The 13379-nt window shown below is 45.9% G+C and overlaps 1 protein-coding gene across 4 annotated transcripts in view; it reads right to left on the bottom strand.

Annotated features, from left to right (window-relative positions):
• pde4ba (phosphodiesterase 4B, cAMP-specific a) overlaps positions 1 to 13379 on the bottom strand; it is a 360826-nt gene that overhangs the window by 85571 nt on the left and 261876 nt on the right. For all 4 annotated transcript variants that reach the window (XM_046300226.1, XM_046300228.1, XM_046300225.1 and 1 more), the window contains one exon: positions 445 to 639. In XM_046300226.1, the coding sequence (XP_046156182.1) occupies positions 445 to 639 (195 nt within the window). The remainder of the gene's footprint in view (positions 1 to 444; positions 640 to 13379) is intronic.

Genomic DNA, 13379 nt, shown 5'->3' with positions numbered 1-13379 from the left:
GGGCCCCGTGTTGAGGATCAGCAGGGGAGGAGATGTTTACCTACCCTCATAACCACCTAGTCAGGAAGTCCAGTACCCATTGCAAGGGGCGGGGCTTCTAAAGACCCAGGGTCTCGAGTTCTCTTTGATGACGCAGCTTGGAGGGAAAAAATGGTGTAAAACAAGCTAGTCGATGAACAGCATTCTCACATAGGTATTCCTCTTGTCCAGGTGGGTTAGGGCAGTGTGCAGTGTGGTTGAGATTGCATCGTCTGTGTGTGTGTGTGTGTGTGTGTGTGTGTGTGTGTGTGTGTGTGTGTGTGTGTGTGTGTGCAGTAAGTGTGTCAGTCCATAGCAGCCACCTGGACAATACAGTAAGAGATGTGTGTGGTGTGTGTGAGAAGAGTGTTTGTAAGTGAGTGCATGTGCATGTGCCTGCATGTGCGTGCTTGTGTGGTAACTTACAGTTCGGATGCGATGGAGGAGTTTCGGGACATGGACTTGGGCGAGAGTTCGTAGTCACTGTCTGAGCGGTAGAGGAAGGACTCTCTGCGCTGGTTGTGTCCAGGGAAGTTGGTGTGTAGGACCAGGCCTGACCCGGGAGACGCTGAAGGGTCCAATGGACTGCAGCTGGCTGATGGGCCATTCTCCACGTCAAAGCTGCAACACAATACATAGAAAACATAATGTTACGAACAAAGTTACTACATCTATCTTTCCACTGGTCCTGCGAGGCTCAGTCGGTAGAGCATGCCGCTTGCAACGCCAAAGTCGTGGGTCGAATTCCTGCTGGGGCCACCAGTACATCAAATGTATGCACACATGACTGTATTGTAAGTCACTTTGAATAAAATAGTTAATTGGCATTTATTATTATCATTCTATATATGGTATTACTTTCCATCTACAGGCCAGAACCAAACAGAAGCCTGGACTTCTACTTTGGTCCCTGTATGTAGAACCAACTGACACTACAAATGACGTTGCTATGGGAAATAAAAGTTGTTCTAATTCTAGTTCCTCTAATTTCAGGTCTGCAGAAAATTCTAGACTACATTATGAAGATGGTCTGGAATGTCAACTTTCCATCATTGGTTTGCATTGTGTCAACAGAGACAGATAACATATGAATTAGAATCTGCCTTGTAAAAACACAAGTTGCTGTATCAAGTTGCTGCCAAACAATGACATTACTCACATTGTTCATGTGAGTACTCTGTGACAACACGATTCACGTGAGTACTTTGTGACATTAAGATTCATGTGAGTACTCTTTGACATCACTGTTCATGTGTACTCTGTGACATTACGATTCATGTGAGTACTCTGACATCAAGATTCATGTGAGTACTCTGTGACCTCTCAGAGAACACAGAGAACAGTGAAATGATGAGACCATCAGAGCCACATTCAGACTTCAAACAGTATTTCATAATAAACATCCAAGACTGAGATATGCTGTGATTCTATTTTTAATTCTAACAGGAAGTACTACACATCGATTCCAGGTTAGTGGACAGGTTAGTGACACATCATGAAACTCTAGGCATAACTGACAAAAACTGGGGGGAGAAATGATAACACAAATGTTGCTATTCCAATCAGAACAGGGGTGGAGGGTAAAAGAGAGGGATATTGACAAAAAAATCCCTGGAGAAAGATCATGTTTCTGGGGAGGGAGTGAGGGAGGGAGGGAAGGAGAGGGGGAGATGGGGAAGTGAGCGGTCACTGCAGGAGGCTCCGCAAAGAGGAGGGGTCTTCTGGTGCACACACACACACACACACACACACACACACACACACACACACACACACACACACACACACACACACACACACACACACACACACACACACACACACACACACACACACACACACACACACACACACACACACACACACACACACACACACACACACACACAAGGCCATCAGATCATCAACACAGGGGCCCCACAAGGGTGCGTGCTCAGCCCCATCCTGTACTCCCTGTTCACCCATGACTGCGCAGATGACACAGTAGTGACACAGTAGTAGGCCTGATTACCAACAATGACGGGACAGCCTACAGGGAGGAGGTGAGGGCCCTGGGAGTATGGTGTCAGGAAAGCAACCTCTCACTCAATGTCAACCAAACAAAGGAGATCATCGTGGACTTCAGGAAACAGCAGAGGGCGCACACCCCTATCCACATCGACGGGACCACAGTGGAGAAGGTGGAAAGCTTTAAGTTCCTTGGCATGCACATCACCGACAACCTGAAATGGTCCACCCACACAGACAGTGTGGTGAAGAAGGCGCAACAGCACCTCTACAACCTCAGGAGGCTGAAGAATTGTGGCTTGTCACCTGAAACCCTCAAACTTTTCCAGATGCACAATTGAGAGCATCCCGTCGGGCTGCATCACCGCCTGGTACGGCAACTGCACCACCTGCAACCACAGGGCCCTCCAGAGGGTGGTGCGGTCTGCCCAACGCATCACTGGGGGAAGAACTACCTGCCCTCCATGTCACCTACAGCACCCGATGTCACAGGAAGGCCAAAAAGATAATCAAGGACAACAACCACCCGAGCCACTGCCTGTTCACACCGCTATCATCCAGAAGGCGAGGTCAGTACAGGTGCATCAAAGCTGGGACTGAGAGACTGAAAAACAGCTTCTATCTCAAGGCCATCAGACTGTTAAATAGCCATCACTAGCCAGCTTCCACTCGGTTACTCAATCCTGCACCTTAGAGTCTGCTGCCCAATGTACATAGACTTGGAATCACTGGCCACTTTAATAATGGAACACCAGTCACTTTAACAATGTTTACATACTACTTTACTCATCTCATATGTATATTCTGTATTCTATACTACTGTATTTTAGTCAATGCCACTCCAACATTGCTCGATCTAATATTTATCTGTTTCTTAATTCCATTAGTTTACTTTTATGTTTGTGTGTAATTGTTGTGAATTGTTAGATATTACTGCACTGTTGGAACTAGGAACACAATAATTTCTCTACACCCACAATAACATCTGCTAAATATGTGTATGTGACCAATACAATTTGAATTGATTTGACTTAAAAGACACCATCTGATTCAGGAGACCAGCCTGGGGCCACAGATGCATGTTTGCGGCCTATGTAAGAGCAGAATGCAGTGATGTGTGTAATAGCATGTGTAACGATTCTCGTCCTCTTCTTCTGACAAGGAGTAGAAAGGATCGGACCAAAATGCAGCGTGGTACGTATCCATAATGATTTAATGATTTAATGAATACAAAATACAAAAGAACAAGAGAATCAAAAAGAAAACCGAAACAGTCCCGAATGGTGCAAACACTGAAATGGAAAAATAAATACCCACGAAACACAGGTGGAAAAAGGCTACCTGCCTCTAATTGAGAACCATACCAGGCCAAACGCAAAAACACAACATAGAAAACGGAACATAGACAACCCACCCAACTCACGCCCTGACCATATTAAAACAAAGACATAACAAAAGAACTAAGGTCAGAACGTGACAGCATGCCAGATGAGTACGCACTTTATGGTTGATTACATCATTGGTCCTAAGGTCAGTGTACTGTGTAAGATAGAACTGGTCCATCAGGCCGGGCCGGTATACGGGCGGGTAATTCTAAAGCTCAGGCAGCCCGAGCAGCCTCCTCATACAAACCCATCTCACATCCCAAAACAATAGTAGCCATTAACATCCTCTCTTACTCTCTCTCTCTTTCCAGTTCACAGAGATTAAGTACATTAAACGTGGCCAAACACTTACTTTAAGATCAAAGCAAACGCCTCAGGGCTCGCTCTGACCCATGATGAAAACAACAGGACGTATACACACACACACACACACACACACACACACACACACACACACACACACACACACACACACACACACACACACACACACACACACACACACACACACACACACACACACACACACACACACACACACACACACACACACACACACACACACACACACACACACACACACACACACACACACACCTCAGGGCTCGCTCTGACCCATGATGAAAACAACAGGACGTACACACACACACACACACACACACACACACACACACACACACACACACACACACACACACACACACACACACACACACACACACACACACACACACACACACACACACACACACACACACACACACACACACACACACACACACGCCTCAGGCTGTGCTGGGTCCAATAATTGCCGTATTAGTGATAAGTAATGTTATTAAAAGCATTACATAAGGTTATTGGGGATAAGTCTTGGGAAGTATACTGTAGGGCATCAGAAACACACTACTACTACACCCTTATTAAGTAAACAGTAAGCTATATATCAACTCTGGATGGTGTGGGGCAACGGGATTGCCTACACTCCTGGATAGCTACAGCACTTCATTGTCTCTGGGTAATGTAGGTTTGGCTAGGGTTTGTATAGCAATAGGACAGCAGGTAACCTAGCGGTTCAGAGCGTTGGGCTCACTTTTCTGCCACTGAGCATATGAAACTCCAATGTGACTGGGTTGGGCAGATATAAGGTTCCTCATATACATATAGCCTATATAGCCGTTATATACATATATAGCCTTTAGAAAGTATTCACACCCCTTTTCTACACAGTTTAGCCATCCTTTACCTCTGAAGAATCTTATGTTTGTGAATCAGTTTCAACACGTGTGATAACAGTAAAACCTTCAATACAATATGTACAACACATTAATGGCATGGGCAGACTGTAGAAAGCACTTGGGTATTTCAAACAGGTTACTTCCACCTATTTCTTTTAACCCTGACCTGCCCAATGTGTTCTCAAAGGTCGACCTCTATAAGCAGCGCTTTATTGCACCTATTCTGGCTGCAATAAGCTAATGGATTTCTGGTGCTCTATTCATACAGCCACTTAGATCAATCCCCAAGCCTTTACATCATCACATGCCGAATACTACGCTGACCCAGACAAGACAAGGTAGCTGATAATTATTTCATACTTGGCAAAGAAATGTATTCTTGTGTGTTGGAAAAATGAAAACCCACCCACTTTTCAATTATGATATGAAAAAAGGATGCCACAGCACAGACAGACGCATGACTCACTGTGTGAGCGACGTAGTGACTGACTGATGTGATGCCAAAGTCCCATGACATGCAGATGGTCACAGGCCCCGGCACTAAGCCTTCACTTCCTATCCACAGCATCACTGGAATGTGCCCAATGTATAGGACCCTTCCTACCTAGAACATATCTACATCTCGTATCTACATCGAAGCTAGAATGTACACTGAGTAACAACACATTAAGGACACCTGCTCTTTCCATGACATAGAATGACCATGAGAAAGCTATGATCCCTTATTAATGTCACTTATTAAACACTTCAATCAAATCAAACTTTATTTGTCACATGCACCAAATACAACAGTGTAGACCTTACCATGAAATGGTTACTTACAAGCCCTTAACCAACAGTGTATACCTTACCATGAAATGGTTACTTACAAGCCCTTAACCAACAGTGTAGACCTTACCATGAAATGGTTACTTACAAGCCCTTAACCAGCAGTGATATATATATATATATGCCATTTAGCGGACGCTTTTATCCAAAGCGACTTACAGTCATGTGTGCATACATTCTACGTATGGGTGGTCCCGGGAATCAAACCCACTACCCTGGCGTTACAAGCGCCATGCTCTACCAACTGAGCTACAGAAGGACCACTGATATATCATTATATATCAGTGTAGACCTTACCATGAAATGGTTACTTACAAGCCCTTAACCAACAGTGTAGACCTTACTGTGAAATGGTTACTTACAAGCCCTTAACCAACAGTGTAGACCTTACTGTGAAATGGTTACTTACAAGCCCTTAACCAACATTGTAGACCTTACTGTGAAATGGCTACTTTACAAGCCCTTAAGCAACAGTGTAGACCTTACTGTGAAATGGCTACTTTACAAGCCCTTAACCAACAAGCCCTTAACCAACAGTGTAGACCTTACTGTGAAATGGTTACTTTACAAGCCCTTCAAGAAGAGTTAAGAAGATATTTACCAAATAAACTAAAGTAAAACATAATAAAAAGTAACACAAAATAACAATAACGAGGCTTTATACGGGGGTACCGGTACAGAGTCAATGTGTGGGGGTACAGGTTAGTTGAGGTCATTTGTACTTGTAGGTAGGGGTGAAATGACTATGCATAGATAATAAACAGCGAGTAGCAGCAGCTTATAAAACAAATGGGGAGGGGGGGGGTGTCAATGTAATAGTCCGGTGGCCATTTGATTAATTGTGCAATCAATGTGTAGATGGTGGGGAGGAGACAAGTTTAAAAAATATTTTCAAGCCTTGAGACAATTGAGACAAGGAATGTGTATGTGTTCCATTCAGAGGGTGAATGGGCAAGACAAAATCATGAATTGCCTTTGACCGGGGTATGATTGTAGATGCCTGGCGCATCGGTTGGTTTCAAGAACTGCAACGCTGCTGGGTTTTTCACACTCAACAGTTTCCCATGTGTATCAAGAAGGGTCCACCACCCAAAGAACATCCAGCCAACTTGACATAACTCTGGGAAGCATTGGAGTCAACATGGTCCAGCATCCCTGTGGAACACTTTCAACACATTGCAGAGTCCATTCCCTGATGAATTGAGACTGTTCTGAGGGCAAAAGGGGGGGATGCAACTCAATATTAGGAAAGTGTTCCTAATGTTTGGTATACTCAGTGTATAGAATTAAGCCTACCCCATTACCCAAAACATCAGCCTAAGATGGACACCAGACTGAGTCATCAGACTGACTGAACACAACAAAGTGGGGAGAGTATTTTACAGAGAAAGAGAGAGAGAGAGAAAAAAAGTCAGAAAGAAACTGAGAGAGAGAGAGAGAGAGAGAGAGAGAGAGAGAGAGAGAGAGAGAGAGAGAGAGAGAGAGAGAGAGTGAGAGAGAGAGAGAGTGTGAGAGAGAGAGAGTCAGAAAGAAACTGAGAAAGAGAGAGAGAGCATTTTGTACCATTCTCTAGATCTGTCATTCCAGCAGTTTCAAAGAATCCTGTTTTCTGACTAGATCCAGGAAGAATTTATCCAACATGTTGGCTGATGTACACAAGCAAAAAACAAATCCCTTATGGGAGGGATTCAATTATGAGCTTTGTGGGAAGAAGGGGCCAGGAAGCATGGCCATGATTGTCAGAGTCCGACATGTGATGTGACGGAAACATGAAACATCCATGGTTCAATCAGCTCTGGGAGTCTGAGTAGGGAACTTCAGCTCGACTGACACTGGACACCTAAATGCAAAATGGAGCATGTCAAACAGACTGGGGGAAAGGCGGAGTTGACTGTTCTTGCTTATTACGTGACATGACCAGAAAAACTCTGGGCCCTAGTTATAGCCCAACCTACACACTCCTTTCAGAGAAGTGAGGATGAAAAAAAAGGGGTACAATAGAAATCATAATTTCCAGTAAGCATTAGCATTAAGTATTGTCACTGTTCTAAAAAAGCAATCAGGAAGTCCAATCAGAAGTGTTCCCAATGAGCTGTGTGGCTTATGCATCCTTCTCCAATGATACAGCTAAATCATCGACTTATTTCATTTATCCATTATTTTACCACGAAAACACATTCTCATTTACAGCAACAACCTGGGGAATAGTTACAGTGGAGAGGAGGGGGATGAATGAGCCAATTGCATTGGTTTTTATTAGGTGACAGTTTGGGAATTTAGCCAGGACACCAGGGTTAACACCCCTACTCTTACGATAAGTGCCATGGGATCTTTAATGACCTCAGAGAGTCAGGACACCCGTTTAAAATTCCAGCCGAATGACAGCCCCCTACACAGGGCAGTGTCCCCAATCACTGCCCTGGGGTATTGAGATATTTTTAGATCAGAGGAAAGAGTGCCTCCTACTGGCCATCCATCACCACTTCCAGCAGCACCTGGTGTCCCATCCAGGGACTACCCAGGAACAACCCTGCTTAGCTTCAGAAGCAAGCCAGCAGTAGTATGCAGGGTGGTATGCTGCTGGCATCAACAACAGTCTTGATGGGAAGGGAAGGGGGCCATTACTACGGCAACAGGGGGGGAGAAGGAGAGTGCAAGGGTGAGAGAGATAGAGAGAGAGAGGGAGTCAAGAAGTGAGAAAAACAGGCAGAGATGTGTGATGGGGAGGGGAGAGAATTCTGGGACATAAAGTGAGTGAAAGACAGTGACGTAAGAGACTAAGACAATTAAAGAGAGAATAAATAGAGAACAAAGGAAAATAAAATAATATCTTTTCTTAAGCATTGAGAAAAGACAATGGGCAGTTAAGTCTTCTTTAACTCTGGGAACATGGGGATTGGGGAATAACTGAGGGGCAATTACAGGACATCACTAAGATGTATGTAGAGAAATCCCATCAAAACTAACATTACCAGTACATCGATGGTGGACAATAATCACTGGTTGACAGTGGAGGTATGGCCGATTAATTAGGGCCGATTTCAAGATTTCATAATAATCGGTAATCTGCCTTTTTGGACTCCGATTATGGATGATTACATTGCAATCCACGAGGACATTGTGTGGCAGTCTGACCACCTTTTACACAAGCGCAGCATCAAGAGGACCTTGTGGCTGCAAGAAGCCAAGGTAAGTTGCTAGCTAGCATTAAACGTATCTTATAAAAAAACAATCAATCTTCACATAATCACTAGTTAACTACACATGGTTGATGATATTACTAGGTTAACTAGTTTGTTCTGCATTGCATCTAATCAATGCGGTGCCTGTTAATTTATCATCGAATCACAGCCTACTTCAACTTGATGATTTAACAAAAGCGCATTCACGAAAAAAGCACAATCATTGCAATAATGTACCAAACCATAAGCGTCAATGCCTTTCTTCAAATCAATACAAGTATACTTTTTAAAACCTGCATACAGTATGTAGTTAAAATAAAATTCATGTTAGCAGGCAATATTAACTAGGGAAATTGTGTCACTTCTCTTGCTTTCAGTGCCAGCAGAGTCAGGGTATATGCAGCAGTGTGGGCCGCATGGCTCGTTGCGAACAGTTGAAAGACCATTTATTCCTAACAAAGACCGTAATTAATTTGCCAGAATTGTACATGACATAACATTGAAGGTTGTACAATGTAACAGCAATATTTAGACTTAGGGTTGCCACCCGTTTGATAAAATACGTAACGGTTCCATATTTCACTGAAAGAATAAACGTTGTCTCAACAACCTGGTCGCATTCCGCTTCGCTCCACAGGTAGTATCACATTTTCATTTCATTTCATTACAGTACAACGGTTTGATTTGTTTGATCGTAGCTAGCTACATAGCTAGCTACATAGCCGTCTTTGTATCAAAGATAATTGTGTAGTCTAGAGCGATTTTCTAGGTTAGCTAGCCAGCTATTGTCGTTCTTTTAACGCAAGGTAACGTAATCAACACTGCTAGCTAGCCAGCTAGCCCCCGAATAGCAGCACTGTAGAAACTATTACACTCAACGGAACGACTTGATTAGTGTAGTGTCAACAACGCAGCCACTGCCAGCTAGCCTACAAAGTCAACAACGCAGCCACTGCCAGCTAGCCTACTTCAGCAGTACTGTATCATTTTAGTCAATAAGATTCTTGCTACGTAAGCTTAACTTTCTGAACACTCGAGACGTGTAGTCCACTTGTCATTCCAATCTCCTTTGCATTAGCGTAGCCTCTTCTGTAGCCTGTCAACTATGTGTCTGTCTATCCCTGTTCTCTCCTCTCTGCACAGACCATACAAATGCTCCACACCGCGTGGCCGCGGCCACCCTAATCTGGTGGTCCCAGCGCGCACGACCCACGTGGAGTTCCAGGTCTCCGGTAGCCTCTGGAACTGCCGATCTGCGGCCAACAAGGCAGAGTTCATCTCAGCCTATGCCTCCCTCCAGTCCCTCGACTTCTTGGCACTGACGGAAACATGGATCACCACAGATAACACTGCTACTCCTACTGCTCTCTCTTCGTCCGCCCACGTGTTCTCGCACACCCCGAGAGCTTCTGGTCAGCGGGGTGGTGGCATCGGGATCCTCATCTCTCCCAAGTGGTCATTCTCTCTTTCTCCCCTTACCCATCTGTCTATCGCCTCCTTTGAATTCCATGCTGGTCACAGTTACCAGCCCTTTCAAGCTTAACATCCTTATCATTTATCACCCTCCAGGTTCCCTCGGAGAGTTCATCAATGAGCTTGATGCCTTGATAAGCTCCTTTCCTGAGGACGGCTCACCTCTCACAGTTCTGGGCGACTTTAACCTCCCCACGTCTACCTTTGACTCATTCCTCTCTGCCTCCTTCTTTCCACTCCTCTCCTCTTTTGACCTCACCCTCTCACCTTCCCCCCATACTCACAAGGCAGGCAATACGCTCGACCTCATCTTTACTAGATGCTGTTCTTCCACTAACCTCATTGCAACTCCCCTCCAAGTCTCCGACCACTACCTTGTATCCTTTTCACTCTCGCTCTCATCCAACACTTCCCACACTGCCCCTACTCGGATGGTATCGCGCCGTCCCAACCTTCGCTCTCTCTCCCCCGCTACTCTCTCCTCTTCCATCATCCTATCATCTCTTCCCTCTGCTCAAACCTTCTCCAACCTATCTCCTGATTCTGCCTCCTCAACCCTCCTCTCCTCCCTTTCTGCATCCTTTGACTCTCTATGTCCCCTATCCTCCAGGCCGGCTCGGTCCTCCCCTCCCGCTCCGTGGCTCGACGACTCATTGCGAGCTCACAGAACAGGGCTCCGGGCAGCCGAGCGGAAATGGAGGAAAACTCCCCTCCCTGCGGACCTGGCATCCTTTCACTCCCTCCTCTCTACATTTTCCTCCTCTGTCTCTGCTGCTAAAGCCACTTTCTACCACTCTAAATTCCAAGCATCTGCCTCTAACCCTAGGAAGCTCTTTGCCACCTTCTCCTCCCTCCTGAATCCTCCTCCCCCCTCCTCCCTCTCTGCAGATGACTTCGTCAACCATTTTGAAAAGAAGGTCGACGACATCCGATCCTCGTTTGCTAAGTCAAACGACACCGCTGGTTCTGCTCACACTGCCCTACCCTGTGCTCTGACCTCTTTCTCCCCTCTCTCTCCAGATGAAATCTCGCGTCTTGTGACGGCCGGCCGCCCAACAACCTGCCCACTTGACCCTATCCCCTCCTCTCTTCTCCAGACCATTTCCGGAGACCTTCTCCCTCACCTCACCTCGCTCATCAACTCATCCCTGACCGCTGGCTACGTCCCTTCCGTCTTCAAGAGAGCGAGAGTTGCACCCCTTCTGAAAAAACCTACACTCGATCCCTCCGATGTCAACAACTACAGACCAGTATCCCTTCTTTCTTTTCTCTCCAAAACTCTTGAACGTGTCGTCCTTGGCCAGCTCTCCCGCTATCTCTCTCAGAATGACCTTCTTGATCCAAATCAGTCAGGTTTCAAGACTAGTCATTCAACTGAGACTGCTCTTCTCTGTATCACGGAGGCGCTCCGCACCGCTAAAGCTAACTCTCTCTCCTCTGCTCTCATCCTTCTAGACCTATCGGCTGCCTTCGATACTGTGAACCATCAGATCCTCCTCTCCACCCTCTCCGAGTTGGGCATCTCCGGCGCGGCCCACGCTTGGATTGCGTCCTACCTGACAGGTCGCTCCTACCAGGTGGCGTGGCGAGAATCTGTCTCCTCACCACGCGCTCTCACCACTGGTGTCCCCCAGGGCTCTGTTCTAGGCCCTCTCCTATTCTCGCTATACACCAAGTCACTTGGCTCTGTCATAACCTCACATGGTCTCTCCTATCATTGCTATGCAGACGACACACAATTAATCTTCTTCTTTCCCCCTTCTGATGACCAGGTGGCGAATCGCATCTCTGCATGTCTGGCAGACATATCAGTGTGGATGACGGATCACCACCTCAAGCTGAACCTCGGCAAGACGGAGCTGCTCTTCCTCCCGGGGAAGGACTGCCCGTTCCATGATCTCGCCATCACGGTTGACAACTCCATTGTGTCCTCCTCCCAGAGCGCTAAGAACCTTGGCGTGATCCTGGACAACACCCTGTCGTTCTCAACTAACATCAAGGCGGTGGCCCGTTCCTGTAGGTTCATGCTCTACAACATCCGCAGAGTACGACCCTGCCTCACACAGGAAGCGGCGCAGGTCCTAATCCAGGCACTTGTCATCTCCCGTCTGGATTACTGCAACTCGCTGTTGGCTGGGCTCCCTGCCTGTGCCATTAAACCCCTACAACTCATCCAGAATGCCGCAGCCCGTCTGGTGTTCAACCTTCCCAAGTTCTCTCACGTCACCCCGCTCCTCCGCTCTCTCCACTGGCTTCCAGTTGAAGCTCGCATCCGCTACAAGACCATGGTGCTTGCCTACGGAGCTGTGAGGGGAACGGCACCTCAGTACCTCCAGGCTCTGATCAGGCCCTACACCCAAACAAGGGCACTGCGTTCATCCACCTCTGGCCTGCTCGCCTCCCTACCACTGAGGAAGTAAAGTTCCCGCTCAGCCCAGTCAAAACTGTTCGCTGCTCTGGCCCCCCAATGGTGGAACAAACTCCCTCACGACGCCAGGACAGCGGAGTCAATCACCACCTTCCGGAGACACCTGAAACTCCACCTCTTTAAGGAATACCTAGGATAGGATAAAGTAATCCTTCTCACCCCCCCCTTAAAAGATTTAGATGCACTATTGTAAAGTGGCTGGTCCACTGGATGTCATAAGGTGAATGCACCAATTTGTAAGTCGCTCTGGATAAGAGCGTCTGCTAAATGACTTAAATGTAAATGTAATGTAAATGAAATGATCATTTCTGGATTTGACCATGTTAATGACCAAAAGGCTCATATTTCTGTGTGTTTATTATATTATAATTAAGTATATGATTCATTCAAACAGCAGCTCTTAGCAATGCTGGGATGCACAGCGCTGTTTATGACTTCAAGGCTATCAACTCCAGAGATTAGGCTGGCAATACTAAAGTGCCTATAAGAACATCCAATAGTCAAAGGTTAATGAAATACAAACGGTATAGCGAGAAATAGTCCTATAATTCCTATAATAACTACAACCTAAAACTTCTTAACTGGGAATATTGATGTTAAAAGGAACCACCATCTTTCATACAGTTGAAGTTGGAAGTTTACATACACCTTAGCCAAATACATTTTAACTCAGTTTTTCACAATTCCTGCCATCTAATCCTAGTAAAAATTCCACAAGCTTCCCACAATAAGTTGGGTGAATTTTGGCCAATTTCTCCTGACAGAGCTGGTGTAACTGAGTCAGGTTTGTAGGCCTCCTTGCTCACACACACTTTTTCAGTTC

This window comes from Oncorhynchus gorbuscha, linkage group LG15 (assembly GCF_021184085.1).
Source record: "Oncorhynchus gorbuscha isolate QuinsamMale2020 ecotype Even-year linkage group LG15, OgorEven_v1.0, whole genome shotgun sequence".
NCBI classification, from domain to species: domain Eukaryota; kingdom Metazoa; phylum Chordata; class Actinopteri; order Salmoniformes; family Salmonidae; genus Oncorhynchus; species Oncorhynchus gorbuscha.
Note: the sequence above shows the minus strand (reverse complement) of the source record. Positions and strands in the feature narration are given on the sequence as shown.